Source organism: Eschrichtius robustus, chromosome 18 (assembly GCF_028021215.1).
Source record: "Eschrichtius robustus isolate mEscRob2 chromosome 18, mEscRob2.pri, whole genome shotgun sequence".
NCBI classification, from domain to species: domain Eukaryota; kingdom Metazoa; phylum Chordata; class Mammalia; order Artiodactyla; family Eschrichtiidae; genus Eschrichtius; species Eschrichtius robustus.
The window spans coordinates 41,814,246-41,833,252 of record NC_090841.1 but is presented as its reverse complement, the minus strand read 5'-3'; the positions used below and the strand labels follow the sequence as shown (position 1 = coordinate 41,833,252).

The 19,007-nt window shown below is 34.9% G+C and overlaps 1 protein-coding gene across 1 annotated transcript in view; it reads left to right on the top strand.

Moving 5' to 3' along the window:
* Nucleotides 1–15,977, top strand: part of LOC137751860 (protocadherin-9-like) — a 337,029-nt gene extending 321,052 nt beyond the window's left edge. Inside the window, exon 3 of the mRNA XM_068526519.1 lies at nt 15,604–15,977. Within this exon, the coding sequence (XP_068382620.1) occupies nt 15,604–15,977 (374 nt within the window). The remainder of the gene's footprint in view (nt 1–15,603) is intronic.
* The last annotated feature ends 3,030 nt before the right edge of the window (nt 15,978–19,007 follow it).

Here is a 19,007-nt window from a genome sequence, read left to right as displayed (position 1 = left end):
TTTTCACAATCAATATTGATCTTCCCTGCCAAAATGATCACAGATTAATTTACATCTGTTATTGAGATAACCAGAGAGAATGGAATGGCTTGGCTTCTCTCCATGCATTTGGTACATTTTGTTAGGTACTTGAATACTATGGCTCAGGAATGTATTTTCATTGACAGAAAAAAAGCATCCAACGTGTGTTTCAGGAAAACAGCAAAGATAATATGACACCATTTTAATATCAATTCCAAATAAAAATAATATTCACACCATCCATGCTCCCTAAAATACAGTACATGACCTTGTAAATGTAATTTGGGTCACTTTATCAGTTTCCCTTATGATTTAGAGTTAATAATAGTCGATGAGGCAGTAGCATCATAAGCCTAGCACATTTCTAGTCCACTGGTGCTGTAGCTAGGTACAATAGACACTGTGAGCTAGTGAAGAAACTTTAAGCAGCCTAGAAGGAAAAAAAAAAAAACAAAAAACCCACTAAATAGTAATTTTAAGTCTTAGAAGAGTTCAGAAAACACTCACAGAGATTGCTTATCTCATCATGAAGCAATTAGAGACAACAAGTTAAAAAAAAAATGCTCTATATGTTTACAAACACAACCTGTGCATCTATAGTGACTGCTTTAATTAAACAAACAAAGGAAAACAGCCTTGAATTTTATGTATTGACCTGACCATCCTAGGGATTCAAAGGGCTCTGGCATAGGAAGCCAGCCAGGCAAGTCACTTTCAAACAGCATTAGCTCCTAAAATAGTAGTGATGACCATCAACCAACAATAGTTTATATGAATACAAATACATTATCAGTGTCATGTTGACCTTCATCCATGATCATGCACCTGGATACCAATTTCAGAACTAGTTATTTATATAAAGAAAATATATTTCATAGTTGCCATTTCTAGTTCTCTTTCTAAAATTAATTAGAATATCAACCTCTCACCCTCTGCAAACAAGCAGAATTTTTAAAAATCACTGAATCTTTATCATGAGCAGAAAAATCTAATGGTAAATTAACACCCTGCAGCTAACAAAAATCCTTGTATGTCTCCTAGTTCATGGTTTTGGCTTTCTTCAACTTTATGTCAAAAATTTTGAAGAGCAGTTTGTAATCACTGATATATATTTATAGCTCACTTCAGGAGCCAATCAGGCATGATCATGTAACAACGCCAGGTATGTGTCTTAAGCTCTGCATAAAGTGTTTGTAGCATATTCAGGGGAGGAGAGAATACATTTTAAGGGCTGTAAGAGTAAGTACCAAGAAGTAATGCTTTTGATTTAGTGAAAAATGCTCTGAAAGGGGAAGAAATTTGACTCAGTAGCTTGGCTTAAATGGAGGATGCTCAAATCTCTGTGACCTTAAATTGTCTGTTTAATCCAATAACATCTTTTTTCATCTATGCCATCTTTCAGTAAAAGGAGGCTTGGAGACTATAATTAAGACCTACATAATATAGTTATATTAACTAAAATAATGCGACTGTCAACTTGGTAACTGTAACTAAGATAGCACGCTTATGGATAGATAGATGGATACATACATATAGATGTTTCCCAAGTAGTAACTCCAAGTAATTTATTAGCAATAACATGGTTGTGGAATATGCTGTTTGTTTGAGTTCTATTTACATTCCATGCTGACTGGGAGAACATTCTGGGAGTATTTCAGCCAGATAAAAAATACCCTTAGTGCCTAATTTTGAACCAAAGCCATACCAATTGTTTTAGATGACAAGTTAACTTTATAAATCTTGCCAGAGGTTCACAGATCTCAAAACCTTTGTCTGTCATCTAGATTAAAAAATAAAGGTTCATTGTGCAGTTCACTTCTATTAGAGAGAAACGAACTGACATCCTAAGTAGTATTGATAATATTTGTCAAGGGCCAGCTGTCTTGTGATTTTATTGATGTGGTAGACTGAGGCACAGCCAGCTCAAGAACTCAAAACAGGAATTAAGTGCTTTAACCATACTTTACTGCATAAAGTCAAAAAAGACACAGAAAAGTGATTTATAAATTTACTAATAATTTTTACTTCCAGTGAAGATATACTGGGTTAGTTATTTTGTAATGATCCATGTATACAGAGTGTGGTGCTTGGTGAGTATATAAAGAACAGCATTTCAAGAATTTTTACTGAGATATTAAAAAGACAATGGAATATTCCATTCATTCTTACTAGCTCTCTTTTCATCAACTCACAAGGCTGCTCTGAATTTTTAAATAATATTTATTTGGAGTTATTACCCCAATAATTGGCTTACATATTATATATAGTTAATAGAAAGTATAGTTTCCAAACTGATCACAGTTGTCTTGTTTCGTGGTAGATGACCATAAAGGATTTTGAAATTGTGTTTTGACCAGATAGGCCTTTAAAGTTTGAATTCCACTTGGAAGGTTATCTCAAAGGATATTTATTGGCTTTATATATGGTGATTTACAAAAACAAAAAACTTTCCCACCTTTGCTCTTATATATTCAAGTTATCTCACCTGTTCACTTTTTGGTTTCCTGAATAAATTCTTCAAACCTTCCATAGCTCTTTCTAGATTCCAGGCACATTGCACCCACCCCTTTCCTTATCTCTTCAGGCCTAGGAATGGTAATATTTTCCTACTTTTTCAGGTCCTTGCCTCCCTTACTACTCCTTTTTAGTTCACTTTCCTAGCCCACACTCCACAGTCCCTTCATTAAACTCTTTTCACTTAACCCTTCTGAGTGCCAGTCCTGTCATGCCAGAACACTGAAAGATACCCAAGCTATGCCAGCTCGCAGGGAGGCACACTTTCACATTGTGATCTGATGGATGCCTCAAAGCCTTCTCTATCTCAAAATCACATTCTTCTGCCATGATGCTTCAAGCATTCATATGTGTGGATTGAAGCGGCTCTGGAAGGCTCTTACCGAAGTGCAGATATTCCTCCGAAGGATAGCAATTAACATTTTGGTCAATAACACTGTAAGATTAATGAGTTTCTCAGAGCAGCCAACCACCAATTATGCCCAAGAGACAGGTCATTTTGACAAGACAGATTGTAAGATAATAAAAACATATTTAATTGCAAAGGGACAACAGATCTAGATAGGAAGCAAATGTGATTAGCCACAACTCCTCTAAAGAAGTTATTGAAATAAACCAGAGGGGAAAAAAGACAATACCTGAGAAGACAAGGTCAAATTTTGCTTACCGCAAATTTTTCTCCCTGATACAGAATTAGTGACAGTACCTCTCCCTTATTTTGTTTTCTTACATTCACTAAGAAGCTTTATTCTGAGAGTAGCACTAGTTTTCCTAAAATTTTGCATGTAAACATCAGCTTAATCTTGAGAAAATTTTAAATATTTTTTATTAAATGTGCAAGTGCGTTGATGTTGCAACAACATTGTTCTGTTTCAGAAAAATGATAAATGATTCATATCTTATAAAATTATAATGGCAATATTCTTTGATGATAAATATTGCAATATTATATGCATTGAAGTTGGGACTTATGGTCAACTACCAATAAAATAGTGAAATACTAAAGAAAAGTAACTTGTCTTCCTATCCTCAGAAAATTATAGTCTCTGATGGGCAACAGGCAGAACAGAAAATACTGCAGAAAGTCTCAGCCAAATTTATATAGATGTTATAAAATTCACATGTAATTCTTATCATTTTAAGAGAGAAATCTATCTTTTAAAGACCTATATTAATGAAGTAATTTCTCTGGATTTGCAAGGTGCATTCGGAGATAAACATACATTTAGATCGAAATGGATAATCCTATGCATTACCCTGAGAGGGCAAGATTTCTCTCCACAATACTCCATTATACAAGCCATTTTCAATAATGAAGTAATGACATTTTCAACAGTCCCCTTAGGAGATTCTTTCAAAATATAACATTATGCTTCTCATTTTTAGAGTAGTTTTCCTTTATGTACAACTAAATTTAAACAATGAATTACACCATGGTATTCTACATGTAATCTAATGTAGCATATTAGCCTCTTTTTAAAATCACACTTTCCCCTAAAATTTGTGAAAAGTAATTTCATTCCTTAATGGTTGTAAGTCAATATATTAATGGAGTCTAAACTACTTTTAGGTTTTTAATACAATCCCTAATCAAATTAAATTTTTTCTAAATATCCTCCCATTTACCTGAACATACCTGTACTAAAGGGCTAAATTCTGCATACCTTTCTGCATCTCATTGGAGCTCTGCTTCAGAATAATTGCTAATAATTACTTTGGTATCGTCAGGCTTTCAAGAATTGTTTTGTTATGTATCCTGTGAATCTGGACTGCTGAAAGCATCTAAAGAACTCAGTTAGTGAGAGGAATTATGAAGTTTCTTGCATGATTAAGCAGTTCAGTGGGATACAGGAAGCAACCTAATTATGTTTCACTTTGGGGCATTCTACTTGCTTCGACCCAAAGTAAGGTAGCACATAAGTACTTTTGAATGCAGCTATTTTGCACTTACTAATACCATTTAGACATTTCAAGTATCATCTTGGTAAAATTTTATGCTGTGAACTCTTAGCAATGTTTCTGATGTAAAGGTAAATCCATTTGATTATTAACTATTTTCTGATTGTAAATGACTTGTCACAATGTTTTACATACAGTTTTTATGTTAGCTCACTGATTTGGGGTTCAGAACAAATTTCATGTTTTCTTTTCTTTCAAAATCTATCTAGTAATTATCTACAGTATGCCAGGCCATGGTAACAGGTGTTGAGGACATAGTTACCTAAAAGCAAATTACCTGCATTTGCAGTGCTTACATTCTACTGTTAAAGCTAGACCATGAACAAATTAATACACTGTGACAGGTAGTAATGAGTGCTATCCAGAAAAATGCAGCTGCGTAAGGGAATAGAGAGTGAATGGTGTAAAGGATATTATTTTTTATAAGGTGATCAGAAAATGCCTCTATGAAGAATCGAATTTGAGTAAACATCTAAATGAAGTGAGGCCAATGCACAAATTATAGTAAATTGAAGGTCCTGAGACCTAATTAATCTTGGTGCAAGTCAGTGTAGCTGAGCAGAGAGAGTAAGGTGGGGTTAAGGAGAGAAGGTGGCAGAGTGGGGTACGGATATGACATTGGGAGCTAGACGAGAGCCAGATCATATGGGACTCCAGGTCACAAGAAGGAGTGCAGCTTTTACTCTGAAGTCCTTGGAAGCAGAGGAATGAAGTGTTCTGCTTTAAATGCTGTGTTAGTCTGAATAGCTCCCAAATATATCCACATCCTTGTCCCCAAACATGTGACTGTGTTATCTTACATGACAAATGGGACTTTGCAGATGTGATTAAATTAAGGATTTTGAGATGTGATTATCCTGGATTATCTACATAGGCACAGTGTAATCACAATCGTCCTTAAAAGAGGGATGCAGGAGTTAGAGGAGGTGATGTGATAACAGAAGTGGAGATTGGAGAATGTGTTTTGAACATGGAGAACGACCCAGAAACCAAGAAACACAGACAATCTCTAGAAGCTGAAGAAAGGAAGGGGATGGATTTTCCCCTCAGAGTTTCCAGGAAGAAGCAGCCTGCTTAACACCTTGTCTTTAGCTCAGTGAAATTGATTTTCAGAATTTTGACCTCCAAAACTGTAGGAGAATGTTATTTTAAGTCACTAAGTTTGTGGTAATTTGTTACAGCAGCAATAGAAAACTAATATGAGTCTATTACCTATTTACTTATAACTATATATACATGCCTCTAGTTAAGGATTAGAGCATAGACTGTCACAGAGTGAAAGAAGGAAGTCCTGCTAGGAAATAATAGTGGCTTGAGGTGGTGGGTTTTCAGGAAGGGAGATAGACTAAAGAACTTGCTGATTGACTGTGTATCTTGAGTAAGAGACAGACGTTGTATTAGTTTTCTATTTATGAGTTACAAATTACCACAACTTAGCCAGTTATAGCAACACAAATTTATTATCTCAGTTTCCACCCATTTATTATCACAGGAGTCCAAGTAGGCTTGCCATGCCTAGAGGCTCACAAGGCCAAAATCAAGTTATCAGCTGGACTGAACTCTTCTCTGGAGGCTCTGGGGAAGAATTGATTTTCTAACTAACTCACGCAGATTGTTGGTAGAATCCTGTTCCTATGGTTGTAAGATTGAGATCCCTGTTGTCCCGCTGGCTGCCCAGCTGGGGTGGCTCTCAGCAATTAGAGGCTCCTCTCAGATCCTTTCTATGTGGTCCTTTCCATCTTCAAAGACACCAGTGGAATATTGAGTCCTTCTTGTGCTTTGAATCTGAGCTTCTTTCTGCTAATAGCTAGAGAAAACTCCCTGATTTTCAGGAGCTCACATGATTATGTCAGGCCCAAATATAGTTTATAAATATAGCTTTGTCTATTAACTAAAAATCAGCTTTGTTGGTTGATGAGTGTCCTTGTTTCATCTGCAAAACCTCTTTTGCCATTGTCTTAGTACAAACTGCTATAACGGGATATCATAGACTGGCTTACACAAGGAATATTTATTTCTCGTAATTTGGAAGGCTGGAAGGACCAAGATCAAGATACAGACAAAATTGGTGTCTGGTGAGATCCCCTTTCTTAGTTTGCAGATAACCCCCTTCTTGCTATACATGGCAGACAGAGAGTAAAAGTATTGGTTCTCTGGTCTCTTTAGCTGCGTAGAACACTGGGAAAGTACCCAATGGAGGTAGGTAAGTACTCAATGTGCTCACATCTCCAAGAGAGGAGCTGCAGCAGCAGCATCTGAGAGAGAGATCATTAGAAATGGAGGAATTCAGGACCCCAGATTTACTGAATCAGATTCTGCATTTTAACCATTTCCCCAGGTGGATCTTGTGCACATTAACATTTGAGAAACACTGATCTATACCTTATTAATTCAAAGTTATGGTAACATCTATGTGTAAACACACACACACACACACACACACACACACACACACCTACAGATCCCATGCATCATAGTTGATGACTTATTCCACTTAAAAAAGAATCTTTCAGACACCTTTTAAAATATATAATTTATGAAATCTTTAAATGTTTAACAACTTAGCAAAATGTTTTCCCCAAATTCCCCAGTGCTTAAAATAACCAGGGACTAATCACTATGACCTCTGGAGACCATAAGAAATAGAATCTCTAACCCAGAGACTCGGGGAGGAACAAGGCTCCAGTTATAAGTGTCCCAGGTGAAAATTATGAGAACTGGGCAAATAAAAATGAACTTCACCAGTTTATTTTTTCCATTCTAATTAAATACACCTGAAATCTGGGAAAGAGTGGAAAGTGTGTAAAGACAAATTACTTCACAGTACTGTGTACTACTTGTCTGGTTTCAGACAAGCACCTGAGAGTTTTTTAAGGGGAGAGAAGATTATATAAATTGCTTTTTAAAAAAAATTGTATCTCAGCCTGAAATTCATCTGTAAAGAATTATTTCATTTCTTAATACCTTAGATTTTTTTGCACATCAAATAAGATTTACTATGTTTTTTTGAGAAACTATGTGAATTGTAAGAAATGGAGAATAATTCAGGAAATATCAGTATATGAGTAACTTTTTAAAATGAATGATATCAAATATGAGTAAAAGAAAAGCGTAAACTATAGAAGAAAGTAAATATGGTCTGCAATAATGTAGATGAGCTGTTTCATACAAGCCATTTTGTCAAAATTTGAGAATTAATTTAAATAATCAATAACCTTAGACTATTGTCATTTCATTGATTGCAACATCAAATGCTAATGGTGAATAAATAAAATCAAAGATATTTTCTTTTCATCAATTAGCTTTAGCAGATGAGAGAAAAGGGAGCTGGTATTCATGCCATGCTGAAGAAAGCTAAAGATTTATAAGGAGGTGCTCTCCATTCTTTGTGAGCTATAAAGTCTGTCCAAATAGCAATATCCTCTCTGGCAGAGAATCTGCTGCTCGGGCTGGCTATGTGTTATTGCATTTGGACTGTCTCCGTCTGCAAATGTTGACTTTTCATCTGTGACCAAGGAAAAAAATCTGTATGAGGAATGTGTAAAACATTTAATCCATGTTTAGTTGTTAACTAAAGGTTTTTTCAAATCCTGCTTGTGTGGGAATTCTGCATTTGTTTCTCAAGGTGACTGCAGACGCTTTCACAATGTTGGGTTAAATTTGAGCCATAAACGAAAACTCTGATGAAGGTTTTTACTTAGACTGAGAAATGTAAATACTTATTTCAATCATACTTTCACATTCCAACACCTATATGTGACCTAAGTAATAGACTAATCTACAGGAACAATTGATTTATGATTTCTTTGCCCTGTCTTGGACTTCTCATTAGTAGAATGAAAATAACACTGAAAATGTGATTATCTATGACAAACCACAGTGATATTTAATAAAGGAATAAGAGATTGGTAGAGGTCATGAATCAGAATTTAGTCTTTTACTCTCAATTTTTAGATGAGAAACTAGGAGACGTGGAATCTAAAATTACTTTCACAAAGTTCATGCAAATTCATTATTTTACTGGGGCTCGAATCTATTTCAATTTGCTTGAACTATGATGATCATGTGACCTGAGATTTCTGGACTAGCTCTGATTTTAGATATTCTATGCAAGAATCTCTTGAACCTAACATGAGATCAAACAAAAGTTATTCAGTGAATGAATGAGAAATGTTTTTCCCATAGGTATACCCAAGTTTGCCAAATCTACTTTTGGATTTAGACCATCCACATAACTATGCTGTACTATTTTATATACAAATCTGAGTTTAAATGGCAGTGGAATTTGTACCCCTTGATTGTTTTTCTGAGCAGGGTAATAACCGATACTTATTCCTGTGTGACAGTGATTTTAAAATATTGGTTGGACAAGGATAATGTGATCTAAAGTAGAGATCATGTATCAAAAGGGAAAGTGAGTAATGTTGAATGATTTCCTCTGCTTTCATGCCAATGCTCATATTCAAAATTAACTTTTACTGTTTTTAGATTGGAAGCAAATTAATCAATTTGATTTGTATCTGCAACTGATCAATAAACATAGTGTGTGGAGACAGTAGGGGGGCCTATCAAGTGACGTTACCTGACATTCTTTCAGGTCCCTGCAGATTTCCATAAATATTTAGCTTTAGCTTTCCATTCAGGGCAATCCATGAAAATGATAAGAAATTGTTATGCTACTACATATTGTCTCACAAAAAATTAAAAAGAATAGAAATAAACTGAGGGTGAAAATGAGCCAGTAAAAATACTAATTTTTTGGTTTTGGTCTCCTAGAGATACTAAAATTATCTAAAAGTGTACTGGGTGAGAATATTTGTTTCCCTGAAATTTTTAATAGGAAGATTGAGTAAGAAAAGGAGCAAGTATAATAATTAAGATTTTTCTCAGTAAATTAATAGCAAGTACAAAGCAAAATTATAGGATAAAAGCCTTCTTAAAAATGGAAATTTCTTTAAAACAAGGAAAGAAATTTTATCACTGTGCCTAGAGATCAGGCAAACTGCTTCAGCAAGTCCAAATCAGTGGATGCATCTTTCACTTTAAGATGTTTAGTGATGCACAACTCTTTGCATACTACACTCATGCTACCTTTTAAGGTACCTTTTCTGGGAAAAATACAGAAAAACTGGAACTTAACAAATGTTTTGCATAAAAATGATGATATATGCTCTTAACCACAAAAAGGCCATTATAACATGACAATCAGATATGTTTTGCATGGAAGAGGTATTTTTCTACATTAAAAGTTGAATGAGACAAAAATTGAGTGAGATGTGATGAATCTGAACCAAAATGATATAAAAATGACATCTATTTTAAAATTCAATTTTCACAGTCTGTTTAGTCTTATTTTACCCAATAGTAAAAATTCTAAGGAAAATTTATTCATGTAAAAGTGCAAACCGTCATATAGTATGAAACCTAACCAGAAATATGAAAGGTCTCATGATTTTTGAAAAAATATCAGTTTATCAGTTTCGATCTTTGGAATTAAAGGGTTTCAAACCATCAGGTTGAAAAGCAGTGGACAACAGGCCAGAAGGTACATGTTAATTATAGCAGTGAGTTAATCAATGAACTAACAGTTCTGCTTCCGGGTATAATAAAATGAGATCAAAGCTCATTCAAGTATTCTACCATTTAAGTATAGCTGGAGATCCATTAAATTGGATAATCTCACATTTTAAACCTGCATCTTTAAAAGTCAGCAATTCAAGCAGCTCTATGACAGCTGTTGATGCCTAAATCATAGGAAAAGTATTTTGTTTGGTTTTGAACAGGAAGATGCAGCAAAGATGGAGAGGGAGATACATTGAGAACTGATATAAACATTAACTGAGATGACTTTCAAGAAGCTTTTTATGTGCTTTTGTTTTTGCTTTCAACATTTAAATGCAGAGACAGATGGCTTGGACAGTTTTATCAGCACTTGTGTCTTTATACATTAAAAAATGAAGAAAGATAACCAAACTCATAGATTGCAGATTGTTAAAGGGGACAAATAATTTAGGTTTTTTAAAAAATCAATAAATATTTCAGTGTTAAAAAAATCATGATGGGGGATTTTAAGTACTTCTTTTGAGAAAAAGGAAACAGATTGGTATAATGCTGAAATTATAGAAAGTACTTATAAGCAGTTTTAAATCCTGATCTGGATTCTAAATAGATATTGTATGATGTAACACAAATAGGACCTCAAAATTTATGAAAAAATTGGAGAGACAGGGAAACATAAGTGCACACATGCACCAAGCACACACACATGCACACACACCATCTCAAAATTTATTAAGTATCCAGCATATTTCTGACACATGTAATACATGTTAAATATTCAATGTTGAGGGAATTATGAAAAATAAATATAATTATTCATCAATTAAGACGATTCCTTATAGTGGTAACATTAAAAATAATTATATGTCAAAGATAAGGGATAATATTTCAGTGCATATAACTTTGGCAGTATTAGCAAAAAATTCCTGACGTTTTAAATGCTATATATTTGATGGAGAATCATGAATTATTTTCAATTATATTTTGGAAAATGACAATATTAAATACCAATGCTTTATAAAGAATGTTTTTCTCCTTTTTAAAAGTATAAGACAAATCAGTAAGTTGTTCTAAAAATAAGAAAAACTAACTGGAAACTATTCAATGTTTAATGCTTCAGATTATAAACTTTTAAAAGACCAGGACTTTCAAGGGACCAGTAGAATGACTGTGTTCTCTTTAATAATTCATAATAAAAATGTTTCTTTTTTCTTTCTACCAATTCATGACACAGACTTTATGGAAGAAAACTTGGAAGCACTGTTATTTCCCAAAATAAAACTCGTGTGTATGTGTGTGTGTGTGTGTGTGTGTGTGTGTGTGTTTCAGGGCAACCACTGGAAATTATATATAGGTCCAAATAAAAAGAGTAAAATTTTCCCTATTTAATGTCATGTCCCAAAATAAACACTTGTCAGAGAATAAACAAAGTAAGCTTTCCAGCAATGCAGCTCAATTACATAAGCAAATTGTTATAATGTAGTTTAGTATATATATATTTTCATTTTTCTTTCTTTTTTTTCTCCTTTTTTTTTTCTTTTTTTGCTGTCTTGACTCAGTTCTGTGGCCCTGGCTACAAGCTGGTCAGTTTCCTTTCTTCAGCAAATCCACATCCCACCACTTCCCTTCTAGAGCTCTCACACTTCTAGGTCATTATGCACCCACCCTAATTGCCCCAAAGGTAATGTACCAGATATCTTGAAAGAGACTCTGTGCCCTAGAGCCTGAGAAATTTTTCTAATCAGTCAATCCACAAAGGGCCTTGGAAACCTAGCTACCTCCACCCTGCTTGGCCATACATAAACTACCCCCTAGAATTCCAGCTTGTTGTTACCCTGTTCCTGGTATAACCATCTATGTGGCCCTGGCTGGTGGCCTTTTCTCCTTTAGGGCAGCTATAAGCAACAAAAACTGGCCCTCATGCAAGTGCCATCATTGTGTTGTGTCGCACTTTTCGATGGATCTTTAAATTTTATATAACAATCAGCTACCTAAAAGACTGACCTAAGAATCCACAAAACTTCTGTAAATTTATGTATAGACTTTATTAAAAGCCTTCAAATTTATTTACAAGAATGAATCATAAGTAAAATTTTCAAAGATCAATTAATATTATCTAATGGAAAAACCATTTTTGCAGGTTAAATATTTTGTACAGTACACACAAATTTTAACTGTAAATGTCTTAAATTGTCAGCTATCTGTAAGAACTTTCAGAAAAATGTAGAAATGGAACTTGAAACAAAGCCCCTCTGTTGTCTTTTAAAGAGACAAGCCTCCCTAAACCCTACCTCCTTCCCAATGACACATTTTTCTCCTCTCTTGGCTCACTGCTTTTTTTTTTGGCTCACTGCTTTTAAGGCAATTATTTGTTTCCCAGGATAGACCCAAAGCTCCATGAGGATAGTGTTGACATCTGCTTTGTTCACTGCTATAATCCTGGTGTCTGTCACAGGGTCAGCATATAGTAAATACTCAGTAAATATTTATAGAATAAATAAATGTTATCAGTTCTGAAAAACAATATACTCTATTTGTTAAAGTGTGTCATTAAATGCTGAGGATTTAGGGTCCACATATACTTATAGACACACACACACCCACACACACACACACACACCCCTAGTGTTCTCAATTCTTGGGTAATATTCTTAATTTAATAAGATGGCAATGTATATTGGATAAGACTATTTAAAAAATAATCTTGGATATTCTCCCTTTTTTATGTACTCAATAAAAACCTGATACTATTAATATTTCTAAGGTAGCTGATAATTTATTTTTTCCTTTGGGGATATCAACAGGAAAAGAAAAACTTATTAATGATTCTGGAAAAGTAAAAATTAAGGATTGATTCATAGGCCTCAATATATATTATACAACAAATTGGTGATTATCTCTGTTGATGTCTAGAAAGGAGTGAACTTTTTTTTTAATATTTAGTTTTTTTTTTTATCTTTGGCTGTGTCGGGTCTTAGTTGCGGCATGTGGGCTCTCTAGTTGTGGCGCACAGGCTCAGTAGTTGCGGTGTGCAGGCTTAGTTGCCCTACGGCATGTGGGATCTTAGTTCCCTGACCAGGGATCTAACCCATGTCCCCTGTATTGGGAGGTGGATTCTTAACCACTGAACCACCAGGGAAGTCCCAGGAGTGAACATATTTAGCAGAGAAGTTAAATAATTCATTTATTAACTATCACAAAGTATTGCTAAGGCAGAGATTTGTTGTTGAGGAAGCTTTTGGTATGATGTTTGAGAAATCAGAATCTTCTAATTACTTAAGGTCTGCCTTTTAAGCAGAGGATATCTTTAATAATTTCTCAGAACATTTTCAACATCATAAAATTTTAATTAACAATTAACATTGTTCATAGATCATTGCTATTGCTAAGCACTATGAGGAATCAGAAGGCTAATAAATTGGTTTTATCCATCAATGCATTTTAAATCCAGTTGAGAGAAAACAAAAATAAAAATGTATACTAATGAATGACATTTTTGTCTTTTGTACCCCAAAAGACAAAAAAAAGTCATTAAAGTAAGAGTTGAGTGAGTGAGCTCAATTAGGAAATTCGTTATTCATTAGTAAGGGAAGATCTGTGGAAATCTTCCAAGTGCATGTAAAACATTAATTGGCAAAGTTAGGGAAGCTTGCTGTGGTACCTGGGAAGCAAGCTGCCCCTTGAAAGAATCAGTAATTAAATGAAAACAAGCCAGGCAAAAAGCATCTTCTAGGCCTGCGATCCTGATGTAAGGGGCATGGATTGGTTTGAGCAAAATGTGTTAGCTTTGTGGATACAGAGTCACTGAACACACCAAAGCGAAACTAAAAGGGAGAAATTAGTTTGAACTTTTAAAGTGTGGGCAGAATTCAGAGGACAGAGAAAGGCTCATAGAGAAGATTAAATTAAATATCCTAGGAAGTAAGTAATCATTTGAGGTTTGTGAGAGAAATAGTTTTAATGAACGTAATGAACATATGTTTAAAAAGATAAAACTATTTGCTCTTGAGGGGATGGGACTATGGGTCAGATGGGAAGGAATTTTAAGGTTATTCTAAAGAGCAGATTTTAGATTTCAAAAAAGACTAAAATTTCCATTTGTATGTAAGAGTACATTTTAGGCATATTTTTTTTCCACATCCAGTGTCCATTTTAATGTTGTCTGTGTGTTGAGGTCTCAGATATTTGCCACCAACTCTTACCTATCTCAGCAGGTATTTCTTTTTTAACATGTAAGAAATAGCTAGAATATTATTAAGAAAAATAGATGTTAATATAAAAAGCACACAATTATTGGGCACTTAAAAATATTAGTAGTGCTAACTTGGACTTTAGCAAAGACCTACATTCCAATTGTTGGCTCTTTTAATAGTTGAGTAGAAAAACTTTCAGGGATGTTTTCTTCATTTTTTTCTACATTTTTATTCTGACGACTCTCTACTTTTGAAAATGCTTTATGCCTCAGGCGTTCTTGCCTATCCACTTAACCTCATTCGTAAAATCAATTCCTAATTTTCAAGCTACCACTTATCATTTGACTGTTTAATCAAGGGAAAAAAACAATGACAACAAAAAAACCTTTTCCTTAACCATTTGACACTTGTTGTTTATCAGTAAAGAACTGATGTCCTCTTTACATAATCAGAGATGAGTTTACTTTCAAACTCATGGTTAAAATGTTTCAGATTGCCTGCTGGTAAAAAAAAAAAAAAAAAATTAGAAGAGAAATATCTATGATGACTTATTTTCCCTTTGAATATTAGACTCCATGTGATCCAATTTGCAACTTAGCTAGACTTTCACGTTAGTGAAATTTGTGTTATTTAATGCACTTAGAAATCAAGAAAATAGGTTAAGCTTGGAAGGTACCACATGTTGTCTTTGGATGCAAATGGTGTCTTTATTTACTTGGATTTCACAATGTCAACCAGTCAACCAGGTGTATCTTTAGTAATATACTTTAGTTAAAACATTCTTTAAAATGATTATTTAACTTTTTAAAATGTTGCAAAGTTATTTTCATGGGATTTCATACTAAAAACACACGTTTATATGGAAAAACATTTTATTTTTAATGTTATATTTCAAGTAATACTTTTTATATTCAGGGAGTTAATATGTTAGCATATATTTCAACATTGCACATAACATTTTTGTACTTTTCACTATTTCTCATGAATATGAGTTTTTTGTGGAGAAGTAGGACATAAATCAGTAATAATACATATGTCATGGAAAAAGTTCATCAGAAATGATATGTCATGGGTATATCTGTTTACTCATGTATGTCTATTTATTTTTCTATCTGTCTGTATCTCTAGATATAAATGAAGGCTTAAGGAAAAGAGATAATTCTCACCTCAAGTAAAAGGAATTTTATTCCTCCTATGTTATTCTTAAAAGGATGGGGGATCATATCTTTGAATTGCTTACCTTAATACAATTTTCATGAGCAAACGAGATCACCAATGCATGTTTTCTCTAAGGAGATAATTTTAAATGAAAACTCTAATCACTTTCTTTCCTTATTTTGTCTCTTTTCCTCTGCAGATGGGCCTCTGGGCCCCCGAGGATTAGCTGAAGCTACAGAGATGTGCACTCAAGAGTGCTTGGTTTTGGGTCACTCTGATAACTGCTGGATGCCTCCTGGCTTGGGTCCATATCAACACCCTAAATCACCTCTCTCAACCTTTGCACCCCAGAAAGAATGGGTCAAGAAGGACAAGCTTGTGAATGGGCACACCCTGACCAGAGCCTGGAAAGAAGATAGCAACAGGAACCAGTTCAATGACCGTAAGCAGTATGGTTCCACCGAAGGCCATTTCAACAATGGCAGCCACATGACAGACATTCCTCTGGCAAATCTGAAGTCTTATAAGCAAGCAGGAGGTGCTATTGAGAGTCCTAAGGAGCACCAACTCTAAAAAGAAAAAGGCTATATGGGACCTAATAACTTTAAACTAAATAGACATGCTAATACTGTGTGTGTCAGAGCTTTATGTATTCAATAGATCTCTACAACTATGCCCCTTATAGCAGGGATATCCATAACTTTGTGTTAGCACCATGGAGGATACAATGTTTTACCACATAAGAGAGGGAAGATAGTTCTACTAGCCATGTGATCTTGTTTACTAGGATTGATTAAACTCTCCAGAGACCTCTCCATTGTGCAAATATCCTTTTTCTTTTTTTTAACTGCATTTTATTTTGACCCTGGACTGCTGCTATGAACAATAGAATATGCATTTGGAGAGTAAGAAAGTTCCATGGATTAGAGTGACTGACAAACATATCCAGTTAGAAAATTGTGCTCTTTTTGTCGTTGATCTGTGCTGGGACTGCTATACTTGACATTATACTTCAAACGAAACTTAAAAAGATAAGCATTAAATCTATTGTGCTGTTAACAACATTAGTGGACACTTGTAAGTCAATCAGTGTTAAAGTATTTGTAAATAGAAGCAAGCTATTATTAACAACTTTTGTGTACTTATACCAGTCACCTAAAAAACATTGTAGCATAATTCTGTGTTTTATGGTTGCTTCTTTTCTTTTTTCGTTTGCCACTTTGTTGCTATTTTTGTTGTTTCTTTTAGTGAAGTGTTTCTGAGTCTGTCTTGACACACGTTGTTCAAAAGATCTCAGATACTTGTAGCGAAAATAAAGGTTCTGGAATCTCGCTTCTTTTATGATAGCTTATGATGCTGGAATTCTATAAAAAATAAAGATAACAAATGAAAACTTTATATAAAAAAAGGACTTCTGCAAAAGCTTGGAAATTCAGAACCTATCTTCTTGACATCCTTATTTTCAAAGTAGGCAAAAGCAAAATCACTTATTTAGTAGCATTAAGTGAGATAGTAATGGGAAAGTGTTATCCTTCAGAAAGTAATATATCCTGTGCTTGTCACTCATGCAAAACTAATGTATTAAGTTAGCATATATTGAAGAAAAATTACTATTCAAAAATAGTTTCAATTGGGCAAATGTGTGTCTACAACTTTGTTGAAATGGCAGTTTGTGTTGATCTTCATATGCAATAATGTTGTTGTAACACAAGTGTTAGACCATAGCCACAAGCTATTTAATGTGTTGTGCCTTCATGATGTAACAGAACATTCTCCAGGTAGGCTAGTTGGGAGAAATTAAGGGATAGATCTCTAATTATTGCTGTTTAACTGTTTGTTATCATAGTTGGTCAATGCCGGCAGGTACCAGCATCTTGTCACTTAGGTCAAACCAACAGAGTGACAGGTAATGTTAATAAGATCTCAGTTGCACGTGCAAACAAATCCAAATTCGATCATTCTTAGGAGGTTTTTGTTAAGGCATGACAGATGATTTAAACAAATAAATAGCATGCAACAAAATGTCTTTATTGAAAGAAGTGAAAGTTATCTTAATGCCACCGTTCAACATCAGTTTAAAAGTAAAAAAAAAAAAATTAAAAAATGGTTTGCTAATCTGATAGATAATTTGTTCTTACCAAAAATAAAATTACTTTGTAAATAGCAATTCACATTTTTCCACAGTATAATGGAAAATAATGGGTAGGAGTGCATTGCTTATTGCAGTACATATTTGTCGGTTTGTGAGGGGTGTTTGATGACTTTGACACAATAAATATCTAAACAATTATCCTTGTTACTGCTTTGCCAGTTCTACGTTATTTACAATTATTCAGCTCTTGCAATAAATGTTCTGAATTCCTGACTGTAGTGTGTTAATTCGTGGTCAAAATCCAAAGTGATGATTTTTACTCTAATTGTTAGATAAGTATATGTTAATAAAGGTTAACTTTTAATTAGAAATCAAAGAAAATTTGTTAGGGGTTTAATAATACCTACGTTCTGAAAATAAGTTTCCAAGTTAGAGTTAAATTCCCCTAATGACCTATGAAATCATTTTCTTGGGAAATTCATGGAGAAAGTTCACTTTCTAGTCAAGATTCATGCAAGTTTCATCAACGTGAAATCCCAAGTCAGAAACTGGGCAGGTAACACTGGTTATTTAGTGAGGTTATCTTCTTCACTCTTAGTATCCTTTAATAAGATTTCACGAAACAAACTCTCAAACATTTCATTGCTGGCAGAAGAGGACTATTCAGGGATTGAGGCCTTGAAACAAGGGCCAAAACTTCATCTATATTTATTTCAGGTTAGGAAAATAGGCTCAGAAACTGCAAAGGACAATAAGACACACTCACACATATGCCATGTATTTATATTCACCACAGAGCAACTGGATCAGAGTTTTAGGGTAAGTAAACAGGTCTGACTCTTTCTCCACAGCTTTTTGAAGAGTTGTAAAATAAGACTCAGGAGATAGTGACATGGAGGTAAAGATACTTGCTTGGACCAGTGGCTGTATGTGAGACCCTAACCCCTCACCTCTGAATAAGCCAGATTTATCCAGTAGTCTGAGGCGCCACCCTCCTTTCCTTCACAGGGGCAGAGCCTGCCCTAGGACACAGAGAGTGAATGAATGATGGAAACAGGCCACTTTTTTTTTTATTTTTTTTATTTTTGGCTGTGTTGGGTCTTCGTTTTTATTTTTGGCTGTGTTGGGTCTTCGTTTCTGGCTTTCTCCAGTTGCGGCAAGCGGGGGCCACTCCTCATCGCGGTGCGCGGGCCTCTCACCATCGTGGCTTCTCCCGTTGTGGAGCGCAGGCCCCAGACGCGCAGGCTCAGCAGCCGTGGCTCACGGGCCCAGTTGCTCCGCGGCATGTGGGATCCTCCCAGACCAGGGCTCGAACCCGTGTCCCCAGCATTAGCAGGCAGACTCCCAACCACTGCGCCACCAGGGAAGCCCCAGGCCACTCTTGAAAACAAAAATCCATGCCTGCTCAGTCCCTCCCTCCAATTTTTACCAGTCAGATGTCATTCCTTTCTGCCTTGAAGAGCGGAGCGAAAGGTGAGAGAAAATAAAATAATTATTCTCCTACCTTTTCT